Source organism: Artemia sp. Qi Xiang Cuo, chromosome 13 (genome assembly GCF_049724085.1).
Source record: "Artemia sp. Qi Xiang Cuo chromosome 13, ASM4972408v1, whole genome shotgun sequence".
NCBI lineage: Eukaryota > Metazoa > Arthropoda > Branchiopoda > Anostraca > Artemiidae > Artemia > Artemia sp. Qi Xiang Cuo.
This window is the reverse complement of record NC_142806.1, coordinates 44716703-44734827: the sequence shown is the minus strand read 5'-3', so window position 1 is coordinate 44734827 and position 18125 is coordinate 44716703. Positions and strand designations below refer to the sequence as shown.

Genomic DNA, 18125 nt, shown 5'->3' with positions numbered 1-18125 from the left:
CTGAAACTCAAAGGTAAAAAAATCAAACTGTTAACTAAAATTAAACTAAACTAGAACTCTAACAAAAAAACTCTAAGCTATGACTAAGCTAAAACTCTAAACTCTAAAATAAAATTAAAATAAACTAGAACTCTAACAAAAACTCTAAGCTACGACTCTAAGCTAAAACTCTAAACTATTAACTAAAACTAAACTAAACTAGAACTTCATCAAAAACTCTAAGCTAAGACTCTAAGCTAAAAGCTCTAAATTCTTAACTAAAACTAAACTAAACTAGAACTCAAATTAAAACTCTAAGCTAAGACTCTAAGGTAAAACATCAAACTCTTAACTAAAACTAAACTAAAACTCTAACTGAAACTCAAAGGTAAAAAAATCAAACTCTTAACGAAAATTAAACTAAACTAGAACTCTAACAAAAAAACTCTAAGCTAAGACTAAGGTAAAACTATAAACTCTAAAATAAAATTAAAATAAACTATAACTCTAACAAAAACTCTAAGCTAAGACTCTAAGCTAAAACTCTAAACTATTAACTAAAACTAAACTATACTAGAACTTCAACAAAAACTCTAAGCTAAGACTCTAAGGTGAAAACTCTAAATTCTTAACTAAAACTAAACTAAACTGGAACTTTAACTGAAACTCAAAGGTAAAACATCAAACTCTACTAAAATTAAACTAAACTAGAACTCTAACAAAAACTCTAAGCTAAGACTCTAAGCTAAAACTCTAAACTATTAACTAAAACTAAACTAAACTAGAACTTCAACAAAAACTCTAAGCTAAAAACTCTAAACTCTTAACTAAAACTAAACTAGAACTCTAAATGAAACTCATAGGTAAAAAAATCAAACTAATATCTAAAATAAAAATACACTAGATATCTAACAAAAAAAAACTCTAAGCTAAAATTCTAAAATCTTAACTAAAACTAGACTAAACTAGAACTCAAATTAAAACTCTAAGCTTAAGACTCTAAGGTAAAACACCAAACTCTTAACTAAAACTAAACTAAAACTCTAACTGAAACTCAAAGGTAAAAAAATCAAACTCTTAACTAAAATTAAACTAAACTAGAACTCTAACAAAAAAACTCTAAGCTAAGACTAAGCTAACACTCTAAACTATAAAATAAAATTAAACTAAAATATAACACACACAAACTCTAAGCTACGACTATATTATAACTAACTGAAACTCATAGGTAAAAAAATAAGACTCTTAGCTAAAATTAAACTAAACTAGATCTCTAACAAAAAACTCTAAGATAAAATTATAAAATCTTAACTAAAACTAAACTAAACTAGAACTCAAATTAAAACTCTAAGCTAAGACTCTAAGATAAAACACCAAACTCTTGACTAAAACTAAACTAAAACTCTAACTGAAACTCAAAGGTAAAAAAATCAAACTCTTAACTAAAATTAAACTAAACTAGAACTCTAACAAAAAAACTCTAAGCTAAGACTAAGCTAAAACTCTAAACTCTAAAATAAAATTAAAATAAACTAGAACTCTAAAAAAAACTCTAAGCTAAGACTCTAAGCTAAAACTCTAAACTATTAACTAAAGCTAAACTAAACTAGAACTTCAACAAAAACTCTAAGCTAAGACTCTAAGCTAAAAACTCTAAATTCTTAACTAAAACTAAACTAAACTAGAACTCTAACTGAAACTCAAAGGTAAAACATCAAAATCTTAACTAAAATTAAACTAAACTAGAACTGTAACAAAAACTCTAAGCTAAGACTCTAAGCTAAAACTCAAAACTATTAACTAAAACTAAACTAAACTAGAACTTCAACAAAAACTCTAAGCTAAAAACTCTAAATTCTTAACTAAAACTAAACAAGAACTCTAACTGAAACTCAAAGGTAAAACATCAAACTCTTAACTAAAATTAAAGTAAACTAGAACTCTAACAAAAAGCGGCGCATCCCTGCGGTGCATCCCTGCGGCGCATCCCTGCGGCGCATTCCTGCGGCGCATCCCAATGCGGCGCATTCCTGGCCCGCGGCGCTTCTCGGGTCGGGGGGACCTTTGCGGACCAGGTGAGGGCCTCTGGGGTCCGGGGGGGGCCTTTGGGGGTCCGGGGGTCCTTTGAGGACCAGAGGAGGGCCTTTGAGGGTCTGAGGAGGGCGTTTGGGGGGCTGGGGCTCTTTGGGAGCTTGGGGGACCTTTGAGTACCGGGGGCTTCCTTCGGGGTTGGGGTGGGGGATCGGAAACCTTTGGGGTTGGGGTAGAGGACCTCACAACACTGTTCAAATGGAACTTGTGTATTATAACGACCACAGAGTTTCACCCTCAAATTCTCTTCTAAAATCTCTTCACAAATGTTCTTTCAAAATGTCTCTAACTGTTTCGCCGAAATAACTCCATAAAATGGATAAAACGGTTTCGCCCAAATAATCCCTAAACGTAATTTCAGCGTGTTACTTTTGTTTTTGGCATCTCTACGCTAACGCATTTCAAATTAATAAGAAACCTGATTCCCGCGCTAAAACAATTCATCGCTAAGATGTTTCTTGGAGAACTGTTTCCATGGCGTTTGGTTATTAATATCTTTGGAGTTTGACCAAAAGAGTTGTTTCCGAGGCAAAGACATTAATGACTTGGATCTATTCCTGGAGAAATGTTGACAGTACCTGTCAGACATTATTAAACTTTGCCTGGAAACAATTTGATTAATGACTGACAGCACAGGTGTTCCAAATTCCCAATCGATTACGCAATCAATTTCTCAGAAATCCATCTCCCCTAGGGACTCTATGCCCATATTAGGAGTCCCGTCACGAGTAGCACCCCCCCCTTCTACTAACATGTTTTAATTTATGGATAATCCCTAAATTACGGGATAATATTTTACTAATAACTGTTACATGGTATTAAATAAAAAAACATTTTTTTAAACCGAAAGTTAGAAGCGACATAAAAACTTAATACAAACAGAAATTATTCCGTATATGAAGGGGGTGGTCCCCTCCTCAACACCTCGCTCTTTACGCAAGAGTTTTTTATTGTTTTAAAAAATAAAGTTATGAGACAGAGTCAAACTTTAGCGTAAACAGCAAGGCGTTGAGAAGGGGATAGCCCCTTTCATATACGGAATAGTTTTTGTTCGTTTTAAGTTTTAATATCGCTCCTTACTTTCAGTTAAAAAAAACTCGTTTTTATTATTTAATTTCTGAACGTTTTTTAATTAATGCAGCTTTGATTTTGGCTCACCGTACATTAAAAATTAAAACAAAATTTGTATATTAATTTTACTTTTTTTGGCTGAATGGCTTTCTCGAAATTTTGGTTTGACGTAACTTAAGAATTAACTTACGTAACGAACTTCTATATTCGTAATTTTTATTACGTATATTAGGGGACTTTCCCCTTGTCAATATCTCGCTCTTTACGCCAAAGTTCAAAGTTTGCTCCAATTCTTTAAGAATAACCCCCTTAATCACAAAGGCCGTTAATTAGAATAATTTGCTCTGATGAAAGTACAAAAAAACTTTAGTTTCAAGAGCGAGGTAATGACCTGGGGGGGGGGGGGAACCCAATCATATACGTAATAATTTTTGTTCGTTTTAGGTTTTGATGTTGCTCCTCACTGTCAGTTTAAAAGTTTTTTTTTTGTTTTTTTTTCTGATCGTTTTTTAAATAAGGCTGGGATATCTGGTGCCCCCTTCATTGCAATGTTCCTTCCCCATGAAAACTTCCTTCATGGAAAGATCCTCCCGCGTAACTCTCGATCCCCCCCCAACTACCGGAAAAATCCCCCTGAAAACTTCTGCATAATTCCATGGGTGCCCATAAGGGGATAGGGGGCTGCAGCTCCTCCTCCTTGGCTAAATGACGCTGCCTTATATTTTTATATTTTGTGTTCTGAGATTTCTATTATTATTATTATTATTACTATTATTATTATTCTTATCATTTATTTGAAAACCCACCATTGTACAAAAAGAAAATGACGGAATACTACAAAGATAAAAAAAACTAGAGTAAAATATCAGTATACAATTATAACAAGGTAACCATAGTTGACGAAGTTGGCTCCAAAGATATCTTGAAATCTTGCGGTTGTGTTTCTCCATAAGTTTAGCAACATCTATAGTAGGATCTGCTATGTGAAGACTGTTAATGAATTTTGAATTGCGTGTCCAAGTTGAATATCTCAGTAGGTATTTTACGAGACGGAAAAAAGTGGAGTGGATTTTCAATTTATCAACATTTGTAAGAATCTTCCAGAAGGATGCGATATAGAGGATATGGGGGAAAGCAATAGTTTTGTACTGCGTTGCGAGATAACGGCGATGGAAACGAAGCTTAGCAGAGACTATGGATGCATAGGAAGCTGATATGCGGCGTTTGATAACTTCTGTTCGGAGATGACGAGTATGAGAAATGGTATTTCCGATGGGAATACCAAGATAAGCGATTGGTTCAGACGGGCAGATCTTTGGACTCCCAAGTACAATTTCAAGAGGAAGTTGGCCTTTCCAGTTAAAAAGCACGACGTGGGACTTTGCAGCGCTAAATTCAAGACCAGATTTTAAATATTCTGCTTGCAGTTTTGAAAAGTTTCAGAAATTTTGTCCAAAATTTGGCTACTGCTAAAAATGTCATCAGCATAAGTTATTAAGGAGATTTTGAGTCCAGAGAGAAAGCAAGACATCTGAAATTGGTCCTGACCTTCGAGAACATAATTGCTGAAATAACAAGGTGAGACAAATGCACCTTTCCTGGCTCCCCTCTTAACTCGTACAGTTCTATCCAGTGGCCTGTCGTTTCATCTTGCTTAAGATGGATTTTAACATAAACTCGTAGCTTAGCATGTATATCCCTTAGAGACCTAATGATAGCCGAATATACTCCTCTTTTAACAGGCCTTAAAAGCATAAGGGGGTGGATCAGGGAGTCAAAGGCGTGGCGATCATCATGAATAGCCAGGGCGAGTGAAACACCTGTAATAGAAGCATTAAGCAGAGCAATAGCCACAACTGCAAGGGCGTCTGCACATTCAATGCCATGGTGAAAGCCAAATTGATGTGGAGATGTGTAGCATTTTTCTTCAAACCCTTTTATAAACAGTAGTTTATAAAGCTTCCATAAACTGGTTGAAACAGTTATGGGTCTGAAAGATGAGTATTGATTGGAGTTTTTTCGCTTTTTTCAAATTTAAAGCTAGACCCTGGTGTCGTGCCGATAAGGAAAGGATGTCGGCGGTGGGAATAAAAGATTGCAGCAGCGGCACGCCACTGGCACGATCATTGTTGACTGCAAACATTTTGTTTTGATCGGTCTTTTTCAAATCCCAGGTTTAATTTACATCGGATTTTGGCTTATTCAAGAGTTAAGAACTTTGCGAGTCGCTGGCTGGACGCTCATCTTCTTCATTATTCATCAAGAGAAGTGACAAAGCGAAAAAAAATCTGTAAAGAAGAGAGAAACGAGGATAACACAAGCCAGTGAAAAAACGTAGATTACAATGCAAATATTTCGGTCAAGACCTCTGCTGCACAATATTAAAAAAAGAAAAAATACTGATAAAGATCCAAAGATAATAAAAATGGAATAAATGGAGGTGTTGGTAAATAAAATGAAATAATATGGATTGTGATAGACATGTTGAGCCAAGTCGGAAGCAAAAGTCTCAGGGCTTTGGCGTAAATTCCATAGCTTTGTCGATTGAGGACCTGTGTTTCGACAACGTCACCCCAACTACTGGTGGGTGATTGCAAAACTAAAACAACTGCAAGAACAGGGAACCCTATAAGCACCACTGTCCATTTTCATTTTATTTGACAACACCTCCATTATTGCCCCCGTTAAAGGTCTCATTCAAGTTTTTAGGGAGGCAGTTGAAATAAAAAAAAAGAAAGCATATTCGCCGAAAGATAGCTCTCAATAGAGACACTGGAAAAACCTATTTAAGCCCTATTTATAATGAACTAATTAATTCCGATCGTTTTTACATAAATGAACGAAACTAATGTTTTTCAACCTAACAGAATCTGTGATAAAATCTTACCTGGGAAGCAATTGGCTTTGAAAATGCCCTAAATAAATTAAAAAAACTGAATAGCCATTCAGTATTGTATTTTTTTTCAGTTACCCTTTCACCGTTGCTTTGAGGGGGTCTTGATATTTTAGTTTTTGTGTTTTTTATATTATCTTTGGTTTTTATCGGTAATATTTCTTTTTTTAATATTTTGCACTGAAGACGTTCAAACAGAGGTCTTGACCACATTATTTGTATTGTAATATACGTTTTTCACTGGCTTGCATAACCATCGTTTTTCTCTTCTTTACAGTTTTTTTTTTCGTTTTGTCATGATTAGCCAGTGTGGTCTCAGAAATTAAGTATCAGAAGAAGTAGAAATCTGGTAGAAACGAAATGGCTGTGGTATTTCAGAACTCTTGCATAATAGTTGAAACACATAATAGCTATGTGTCCCTAAAAGAGTTGATTATCAAAATTGCGAGTATTTTTTCATCGAGCAACCAACACCATCAAAAAGAATGTCAACATTTACATCACAGCTGGGTTGGTAGGAAAATCTTTCCCTCTAGCTTTCATACCATCAAATATCCAATAGGAATTTCGAAAGTATACCCTCTTTCAATCCAGACTGTTTTGATAATGAAGATCTATGCTCTTAGATACAGATCAACCAAACGTGCTTTGGTCAATGAAGCTGGTGGCTAATTGCCAAGCTCATCAGAGGCTATAAGTCCAACCCCTTCCATCCCTTCGCCGCAATCCTCTCACCAAATGATTTCAGTAAGCCCTGTGATTTTGCAGCCATTGTGAAATAGGATAGTCACATCTGGACAAGTACAATAACATCTCAGCACTACCAAGAAAACAAAATGATTCAAAGCAGAAAGGAGTGCAGAACGAAAGTGTTCACTGATACATCAGTGAAAGCTTAGATTGAAGCTGCCTTTGCTACAAGGAAGGTAAAGAAGAGGTAGAAAAGAAAAAATTGAAACCACAAAAGTAAGAAAAACGAAGAAGCAGGCTGTGAAGAGATTTGATGAGAAGACAGCACTGAGGGTGAAAATGAAACTAAAGAGGTTCAAAGAGTGACTGTCGATAACAACTCAGACAGTATTCTTGAGTAAGATAGTGAAAAGAAATGTGAACTGATTTTTGATTACAGTTGCAGTTGGCAACTTTGTAAAATTCATCTATGAGGTCCATTAGGAAGAAGGTAGAACCTACTGCAGAGGTCAGTGTGACAACTATGAGTGGTGGGAGAGGTAATGTATGGAAGTGGCCGGAACGGCCAGATCATATCTACTATATGAAAGAGGATTTAGGGTAGAACCCCCAGTACTTGGACAGTGTGTGAACTTGGACAAATGTTTTGACTAAAATGTATTTTCCCTAAACAAGGACAGCAAGTTCTTAATCAAGGACCTGATACGGATACCTGGGATTGGTTGACTACAAACTTATGTCCAAGCCTATTTAAATATGATTACTCCTTTTCAGTGATTGAATCTGTCCATGATTGAGATACTTCAATTTTAAGATCCTTTGTTCAAGATTGGGCAGTAGCCTATTTTCCAAGATTGGAGTTAAGCTAAAAAATTTTAATTACAACAAGGTCTCTACTATGAACTGTCTGTGCATTTAAAATATTACCGTTGTATATGGGTGAAATATTCAAATTAATGAAATACTTAATAAGAAAATTTTGACAGACTTAATCGAGAAAAATTAATTTTCTAGGTGGTATAATAGATATAACTATTGGGATGGTGATTAGGGAGATATACATTTGTAGTTTACTTCCCATTTATTTCTGTCAATGTCTGAAATAGCTCCCCGCCCTTTCATTAAACACCTCCTAGTCTGCTCCTAATTATTGCACCTCCAGTCGTTTTATGACAAATAAAGAAACACATTAATTGTACTCAATATTAAATTCAGAATTTAACAGTTAGGAACTTGAGGATTTTCAGAATCTACCGTTTCAAGTAACGCTGCTATGTCACGGAATCAAAACCTTGGTGTTTATGAACACCTGCCTATGGCAAGGACTCAAGAAATATTGAATTTTTGATATACCAAGGTGTCTTGAAATAGAGAGGTCCTTAAATCTCAAGTTTCTACCTGGAATTTAAGTTGGTGTCTCTTGGAAAGACAATTGTCTATTCAATAGATGTGCTACAATAGATAGTGCTGAATAAAAACTCAGCCTGGAAGCACTAGGAATTTTTGCCAACTATTTGTGTGCGCGCTTGTTTGTTGAATTTTGAAAACAGCACTTGATTTCTATGCAGAAAATTGGCACGTCGGTGGTGTTACGACACTTCGGCGGCAGTTAACTGGGTCTCTCGTCTGTGGCGTTTGATGTATGCACCGGGGCGGCACTGGGATCGATATCCAACATTGGAAGTTCTGATTAGACCAGGTACTCCCCCCTAAAATTCAGCTTATGTGCATCCATGTATACTTCCCAATAACCAATGCTATATGTAAACATTGGGCAAAATTCATAACTTGCAGACCTTCCCCCAGGGACTGTGGGGGATTAAGTCACCCTCAAATGCACAGTTAATGTATTTTTCCACCATTCTGAAGAAAGTGGTTATCTCAAAATTTTGATCGGGTGACTTTGGGAGAAAAATGAGCGTGGGAGGGGGCCTAGTTGCCCTCTATTTTTTGGTCGCTTAAAAAAGGCATTAGAAATGTTAATTTCCGTTCGAATGAGCCCTCTCCCAGTATTCTGGAATCTCTGGGTCGATAGGATCACCTTTGGAAAAATAAAAAAATAAACACGCATCCGTGATCTTTCTTCTGGTAAAAAAAAATACAAATTCCACATTTTTGCTGATAGGAGCTTGAAACTACTATATTATGGTTCTCTGATACCCTGAATATGATGGTGTGATATTCATTAAAGTTCTATGACATTTAGGGGGTATTTTCCCCTTGTTTTGAAAATCCAGCAAATTTTCTCAGGCACATAACTTTTTATGGGTAAGACTAAACTTGATGAAATTTCTATATTTAAAATCAGGATAAAGATGTGATTCCTTTTGTGTATCTTTTGGTATCAAAATTCCGTTTTTTAGAGTTTCAGTTACTATTGAGCCGGATCACTCCTTACTTACAGTTCGTTACCACGAACTGATTGACTTAAATGATACTTTTCATCAATAATTATCCCAAAATACTTAACGGACTTCGACCGGATCCCAAACAGTGTTATAAAATATGAAATTCAAAATATAACAGCCAAGTTCACTGCAATAAAATAGCCATTTTTCTCTTCTGAGGTTTTCTATAGAAAACATTTTGAACAAGTCTTTTAGCACAATGTGGCGTCAAAATTTCACAAAACTTTAGTCAGGCGAAACCATATTTTGCGAAACAGGCTCAACTCTCGAGGGTGTAATCTTCCGCTCTCATTTTCTGATAGGTTTTGACGTTTTATGCAGCGGCATCCAAACCCCTCAATCCAAAATGACCGTTACCCCCAAATCTGTTTAAAATTAACGCATATATGTTTTAATCAATAAACTGACCTGACACACAATTAAATTTCTGCAGTACTCAAACCACCCAGAAGTCAACATTTACACAGATCCACCATCGACCCCACGTAGTTCAACCCGACTTTGCTCAAACTAAATACAACTCAACTACCATACATCTCAATGCACACATAACTCAACAACAAAAACTCAACCATTTAAAAATTGATCTCAACTTTGTGACTTACCCGTTTCTCTCAGCATATCACCTTTATTTACAAATGCTTATTCTCTTTGAACAATTTGCGTAATCTTTTCACCAAAAGAATCTCAGAAAATCAATACATTTTACCCACGGGCCTATAGCCATTACCCAGCATAAAAGGTTATTCGATATCAGTTTTTTGTTGAATAAAGTGTAAGAATAGGTAAGTTAAGGCCAGTAAGCAAGAATTATACTTTTCCGTGAAGATGAAAAGAGGTTCTAGTTGTCCTGCCTTAGATCCAAACGATATATAAAGTCTATAGGTAATAATTATGCTCTTTCCCTAGACTAAAGAGTGCATGTTATCTATAAACTGGCATTTTCAGCCCTCACCTTGCAGGCTAATAGAGTTCTGAGCAGGAGTTTAAATTGTCCTACCTCCAATTCAAATGATATATGAGGTCTTTCAGCAAAATTATATTTTTCCGTCATAGTCAAAATGTAAGTTATTTGTAAGACAGCCTTTTTAGCCCACACTTCGCGGACTGAAAGAGGTACGATAAAGATACTAGTAGTCCTACTTCATATCCAGAAAGTTATGCATGAATCACAACAGGTAACATTTAAGAGACCTCTAAGAGAGACTAGCTGTAACCAAGAAGCAAAGAGATACAAACAGGCAGCACCTCAATTCAAAATTACTAATCAGGTAAATGTTCATACCTTTCGAGGAAGATATCAAAGACAGGCAGTGGTGAGAAAACTAAAAAACTTCAATTTATTCAACATGCCTTCGATAATAAGAAAGCGTCAAAACAGCAATGACCATCGTTTTATCACGCCCAATTATATTGCCACTGATAGAAGACTTAATTTTTTTGCAGAATTTTCACGAAGTATAAGAAATGACGAAATTTTCCTGAAAGTTTCTGAGCCCAGCTACATTCTCGAACTCAGCAACAGACATATACTCTTAGGAAAACCTGTACTGATTCCTCGTTTTCCCACACAAAAGGAAGAAGCAGTGCTTTTAGGAGCAACACCAGCGCTTCCAGAAAGGAAAGCAATGAAGATCATATGAAAACTAATGTCTTTGTTGTTCTGCAGCAGAGTTCTACTAGCAAAGAAAAAGACGGAAAGCTGGTGACCAGCACAAGATTTGTGTAACCACAACAATTATCTCGATCAGACGTTTAAAGATGTAGACTCCACTATCATTTAGACGAGCAATAATATGCATAGCTGGTCATGTTCCCTAAGCGTGAAAGACTTACATCTACACATATCAATCTATCCAAGCTCTAGGAAATACCCGATGCTTGGAACAGTAGCTCAATCTTACCATTCGAATGTTCAGCCTTACCATTTGGTATAGTAACAGCTCCATCTCTATTTTGCGGAGTAACGCGGCTATGTTTTGACATAAACATAAATTCTGTACTACAATGGTAGCTAAAGAACGGAATTTTTGCCAAAAAATTTAGAAGGTTGAAGGATTTTTTTTCAAATTTATTTATAAAGACTTTTAATTATAAAGATCCAAACAACTGCTTTAAAAAATTTTAGCTTCCAAAAAAGCTGAGCTACTGAAAGCTATTAAAAGTTATAATTAAACTTTCTCAATGTTAATGCATACAAGTTTTGTTTTAAAATTTCATTTTTGTTACCAAAAAAAAGTTTGTAGTCATGAAAATTAATTTTTTAAATACGGAATATTTTCTTTTTGGAGATAATTCATAAATATTTTTCTTTTTAACGTTTCCAAAAAGTTTCTTCACAAAATTTGTAGTAACCTAAAATTTGTCGCTACAAAGTTTTTTTTTTTAAGTATAAGGTTTTTTCCCCTAAATTTATGTGTTAAGTAATTGAAGCATTTTCGTGTTCGAATATTTACAATTGTCATATAAGAAAAATAACATCTGTGAACATTTTAATATGAAGATGTTTCAATTACGTAACTCAATGATATTAGGCTTAGGAGCATCTAAAATTCTAAAAAGAAACTAAATTTCTTTTTAAACGATAGAAGTTTTTCTTATTTAAGCAAAGAGCGACATTGAACTCTAAAAAAAAACACTTCTTTGTAGTTTATAGAACAAAAACAAAAAATATTTGTTTTAAAAAGAAAAATATTTGTTCAAAAACAGTTTAGACAAACCGACTTGTGATCCTTTCCCATAGTTGTAAAATTCTAGAAAACAGCCGCATTACTTAAAAATCACCTCGGTTGTCTCTTTTTTTAAAGAACTTAAACTATGCATTTTAATTTATTGAGGCTGGTAATTGACAGTTGATAGCCTTGTAAATTAGCTTTCTGTTTTCTAAAGGATAATTAAGAAGTTTTCTGCCCCTAAGCGAACATTTTATTTTTGCGTCGGTTTTTCCACAAATACAGGGAAATAACACGTGTCAATTTATTTTAGCTAATATTACAGACCCATTTTGCACAAAACACAAAGCAATAATTTTGTTATTTTAAGTTATAACTCCAATTTTTACTTATATTATTAAAACTTTTTTTTAGTTTTTCTTCTAAGTGTCTATTTTAGATGCTGCTTATCCTTTGACTTGGCCAGAATCAGGTTTCTGTTGCTTTTTTATTGGTCATTGAGGCTTATGATATGTTTTTTTTATTTTTTTTTTTTAATTGCCCAGTGTATGGGATTGAATTTGATTGATTTTTTAATTTCCCAGTGTATGGGATTGAATGAGAAATTAAAAAAAACTGAAGCAAACTGAAAGTAAGGAGCAACATTAACACATAACAGAAATTATTACGTATATAAAGGGGGCTGTCCCCTCCTCAATACCTCGCTCTTTACGCTAAAGTTATTTAGTACTTTTTAAAAAAAAGCGGGTTATTGTTCTAATTAAATGGTCCTTGTTTTTCAAGAGTCATTATTAAGTAATTGGGAAAAAATCCAAAATTTAGCGTAAGGACCAAGGTGCTGAGGAGGGGCAAGCCCCTTTATATACGTAACAATTTCTGTTCGTGTTAAGTTTTAATGTTGCTCCTTACTTTCAGATGAAAAACTTCTTTTTTCATTCATATTCTGAGTGTTTTTTAAATAAAGCCAGGAAATCTGCCCACCACTCAACGGAGAAACCCCCTCCCCACGGAAATATCCTCTATACAATTCAATCTCGATGAAAATTTACCCCGGACAATTGCTCTTAACCACTCTGCGCGTAAATTTGAGACGGAAAAGAGAAAGCAAGATATATAAAAAGAATTGTCTATAAGACTTCTGGTAAATTCCCCCAGTACATAATTTCCCCTGACAAGTTCACTCCCTTGAAACTTCCTTGTCCATGGAAAATTCTCCAATAGAAAAACCTCCAGCAGAAAATTACCCCCCCCCCCCCCGACTCGAAAATGTATGCCTACATCCCAATAACAAATACTATGTGCAAAAAGGGCAAATTTTATAACTTAAAGACCTTTCCCTGGGGCTGTGCGGGGAGGGGGTCATGTTATACCCAAAAGCATAGTTATTGGGCCTTTCAACTATGATGAACGAAATGGCTATCTAAAAATTTTGATCGGACGATTTTTGGGGAAAAAAGGGATGAGGGAGAGGGCCTAGTTGCTCTCTAATTTTTTGGTCACTTAAAACGGGCACTAGAACTTTTAATTTCCGTTTGAATGAGCCCTCTTACGATATTCTAGGACCAATGGGTTGATGAGATCACGCCTGAAAAAAAAAACGCATCCGTGATTTTTCTTCTGGCAAAAAGTACAAAATTCCATATTTTTGTAGATAGAACCGTGAAACGTATACAGTAGAGTTATCTGATACGTTGAATCTGATGGTGGGATTTTCACTGAGAGCACTTGACTTTTAGGGACTGTTTCCTCTTTTTTTGAAAATCGGAAAATTTTCTAAGGCTCGTAACTTTTGATGGGTAAGGCTAAGACTAAACTTAGTGAAATTTATATATTTTAAAATCAGCATAAAACGTCGATTCCTTTGATACGTCTATTGGTATAAAAATTCCGTTTCTTAGAGGTTTGGTTACTATTGAGCCGGGTTGCTCCTTACTTACTGTTCGTTATCACGAACTGTTTGATTCTAGTTCAACTATATGTCCATTAAATTTGTTCTAGTTATCAACCACTAATCTGCTTTCCAGTCATTATTGCGTCGCAGTATGCTTTAGAGGTAATATACTCACAATTGACCACTTACATGATGAAATTGATGTATTATCATATAATTTACTTAATTAGTGTTTTTTCACTTTTGAAGCATCTTCATTGTCTTTCCCACTTTTCATATCTATTATTAATCTCTTCATTTTCGGAAATTTCTTTTGTTTTCGTTTATTAGTGTTCAAAAAAAAAAAACTTGTGGCAATTAAAATAATCCCTGAATATTGCTATCATCCACTTTCTTAAGTTCTTAGAGCGTACTTAGAATAAATTTAAAGATGTTGTGATTTTACAATTACCGTTCTAACAGCTATAATCATGATGTTTATAGTCGGAGTCTTAGCTCTTAAATGTGACCAAATTCCCTCTCCACAAGAAAGAAATTTTTGCCTTTCAAAGGTTTCTGGTCAAAAACATTAGCTTTTGGAAGATCCTGAGAGAATTACGAAATAGTTTCTACATAAAGCAAGCGTGTCTACGCAATTAACAGAAAAAGTTTGAAAGAAGCCATCCATAGCCTAGCCCTTTATACTTGTAATCGATTTCTCATTAATGCCATAGCCCTCGGTTAAGTTAAAACTATGGTTGAGTTGGCTTGTAGCTATTGCTCATTCATCAGAGCCAACGGTCTAACACTGCTGTTTGTGAAGAGCCATAAACTTTCAATGTGTTAATGATTTTAATCATTATTTTTATTCCCCAGAGGCCAGAACCCCTTCATATGAAAGGATTAGTCCTAGAAACCTTGAAGGGGAGTATAAGACTAAGTACCATTTCTATGGCCTTATGTTCCTTCCTGTGCTATTTGCTTGCCTTATGTTCCTTGGCACCTTTCCTGAGCATGTACTTATGGATTTGCTCGGTTTACGTTCCTCCCTGTGCTATTTGCTTACTTTGCTCTCCTGGGCACCTTTCCAGAGCATGGCCTTATGGATTCTATGGCATTATGTTCCTTCCTATGCTATTCTAAGGGTTTATGTTCCTTCCTATACTATTCTAAGGGTTTATGTTCCTTCCTATGCTATTCTAAGGGTTTATGTTCCTTCCTATGCTATTCGAAGTGTTTATGTTCCTTCCTATGCTATTCTAAAGGTTTATGTTCCTTCCTATGCTATTCCAAGGGTTTATGTTCCTTCCTATGCTATTCTAAGGGTTAATGTTCCTTCCTATGCTATTCTAAGGGTTTATGTTCCTTCCTATGCTATACTAAGGTTTATGTTCCTTCCTATGCTATTCGGATATATTATTGTCATTACTGCACTATTCAGGTATATTATTTTCATTTCTGCACTATTTGGGTATAATATTTTCATTTCTGCGCTATTCGGCAATATTATGTTCATTTCTGTACTATTCGGGTATATTATGTTCATTCCTGTACTATTCTATGGGTAGATTATGTTCCTTCCTATGCTATTCTAGGGGTTTATGTTCCTTCCTATGCTATTCTAAGGGTTTATGTTCCTTCCTATGCTATTCTAAGGGTTTATATTCCTTCCTATGCTATTCTAAGGGTTTATGTTCCTTCCTATGCTATTCTAAGGGTTTATGTTCCTTCCTATGCTATTCTAAGGGTTTATGTTCCTTCCTATGCTATTCTAAGGGTTCATGTTCCTTCTTATGCTATTCTAAGGGTTTATGTTCCTTCCTACACTATTCTAAGGGTTTATGTTCCTTCCAATGCTATTCTATGGCATTATATTCCTTCCCAAACTATTTGCTTGATGCTCTACACCTTGTCAAAGAGAGTCAGTACTCTCTCACATGGCCTTAGACTTTGCTTGAGGCCCTAGGAATTCCCATACTATTTGCTTAATGCTCTACACCTTTTCAAAGAGAGTCAGTACTCCCTCACACCAATGTTCCTTGGTACCGCCCTTGAGTTTTTGTATAAAATGCTCATGCGTTACATTTAAATTTTCATGATGTTCTAACATACCATGGATAGCACATTTGATATTATTGACTTTGAAGCTATGGATACATCGATTTATAATGTGATTTCATTTTACTAAATTGTCTTAATTTATTTCCAAATAAAATCATTTTACCCCCCCCCCCCCCTACTAGTAAATTCAAATTCAGGGCATATCCCCACCCCTCCCCCAAACAATACAAACTCTTCAATATGATGATTATAGTCGCTAGAAAACGTAAAATACGCTCTTTTTTCAATTATGTAAACCCCATACCCCCCCCTGTTTACAGGTTTAATTCATTCATTAAAAATAGTTCTTTCGGTAAAAAAATGTCATTTTCCCTTTCATGCATTTAAAATGTGCTTTCGTTACAATCTAGATTAAAACCATGTGTGTTTAACCTTTTTACAAAAGGGTGATTTTCATAAGACAAACTTCACACGCTTGTGTTACCGGCATAGATTAATGCCATATGCGTTTGTGTAATTCAAGACAGTTTGAAAGAGAGATTGTATTTGGTCAAATTAAACGAGTATTCTATTTTCAAATGTATTTGATGAAAGCAAATGGATTTCATAGATGATTAAGATGCTTTTATAAAAATATAAGGCGGGGAAGGGGCGATGTATCAATTCTAACACCTTCGTTGTAAGGTGAAAAACAAAACTATTTCTTCGCATGAAAAGAAAGGGGGGAGGGGGGATTCTTTGTGCAGACATGTATACCCTTTGACAAGAAAACTAATGTGGTCATTCCGACACGCAACACTGAAGTTTAGTGTTTTGGTTAGCTTTTAATTATACCATATTTATGGCTGACTATTTTTAAACCTATATTTTAAATCATTGTATTGGATTTGATGCAGCGGGGGTACTAATTTTTCTTTTGTAAAAAGGGGAATCGTTTTTCCATACTAAATTTGTTCTTCTTTTTAAGTACAATTTTGAAGAATGCCTGCCTCCCCCTCAAAAGAGAGCTAAAGTTAATGGCGCTACTCCAATGCAACAATGGGAGATAGCTGAGCCATCCAGGGCCACGCGAATACAGTCTGGTAAAAAACCGAAAAGAGAATGGGCGGCTGCTCACAGAATGGTGAACGCCGCTGGCTCATCTGTACAAGCCAGTGACATCGCCCCCGCATCTATGCAAGAAACGGACATCACCGTCCCATTTATCCCTCATCATGCTTTGCCAGGACCATCCGGCACACAAGTGCAGTCTGAATTTTGAAATGTAAACTTTTTTACCTAATGTACTTCACTTTATTGCTATTACAAATAGTAGATTTGTAAACGGATAGATTTGTAGGAAAAGGAATCTGCTTCTAGTCTTATCGCTACTTTTTATGGATGGCTAGATTTGTAGGAAAAAAGAGTCAGTTTTTTTTAATGATGTATTAAGACAATTATTGAGTTGATTTTCTTTTACCGTATTTTATTGTTTTTAGTCAAACGTTGCAATATGTGTGTACGTGTGTTTGCATGTGTGTACGTGTGGTTTTGTGTGTGTGTTTGAACGTGTTTGCGTACGTGCCTGTGCGTGTGTGCGAGTATGTGTGTATGCGAATGTGTGTGTGTGAACGTATGCGTGTGGGCTATTAACAAAATTTTTAATTTATTATGCACTTGTTTTATAAATAATGCTATAAGCAAAAATTTGTAATTTATTATGCATTTGTTTGATAAATACGAATCCAATTAAGAAAAAAAAACAACATTAAACGGGTAGATTTGTAGGAAAAGGAATCTGCTTCTAGTCTGATAGCCATTTTTTATTGATGCCTAGATTTGTAGGAAAAAAGAGTCATTTTTTTTTAATGAGCTACTAAGACAATTATTGAGTTGATTTTTTTTACCGTATTTTATTGCTATTAGTCAAACGTTGTGATGTGTGTGCGCGTGTGTGCGCGTGTGAGCGTGTACGTGTATGTCTGCGTATGTGTGTGTGTGAACGTGTGCGTGTGTGCTATTAACAAAATTTTTAATTTATTATGAACTTGTTTTATAAATAATGCTATAAGCAAAATTTTTTAATTTATTATGCATTTGTTTGATAAATACGAATCCAATTAAGAAAAAAAAACAAGATTAAACGGGTAGATTTCTAGGAAAAGAAACCTGCTTCTAGTCTGATCGCTATTTTTTATGGATGGCTAGATTTGTAAGAAAAAAGAGTCCGTTTTTTTTAATGAGCTATCAAGACAATTATTGAGTGAATTTTTTTTACCGTATTTTGTTGATATTATTCATACATTGCGATGTGTGTGTGCGTGTGTGCGCATGTGTGTGTGTGAGCGTGTTTGCGTGTGTATGTGTGTGTGTGTGTGAATGTGTGCGTGTGCGTATGTGTGTGTGCGCGT

The 18125-nt window shown here is 35.2% G+C and overlaps 1 protein-coding gene across 1 annotated transcript in view; it reads right to left on the bottom strand.

Moving 5' to 3' along the window:
- The window catches only part of LOC148945327 (zinc metalloproteinase nas-13-like), a 159186-nt gene that overhangs the window by 96755 nt on the left and 44306 nt on the right, over positions 1-18125 (bottom strand). The window contains exon 2 of the mRNA XM_089099006.1: positions 4690-5131. Coding sequence (XP_088955132.1) covers positions 4690-5131 — 442 coding nt within the window. The remainder of the gene's footprint in view (positions 1-4689; positions 5132-18125) is intronic.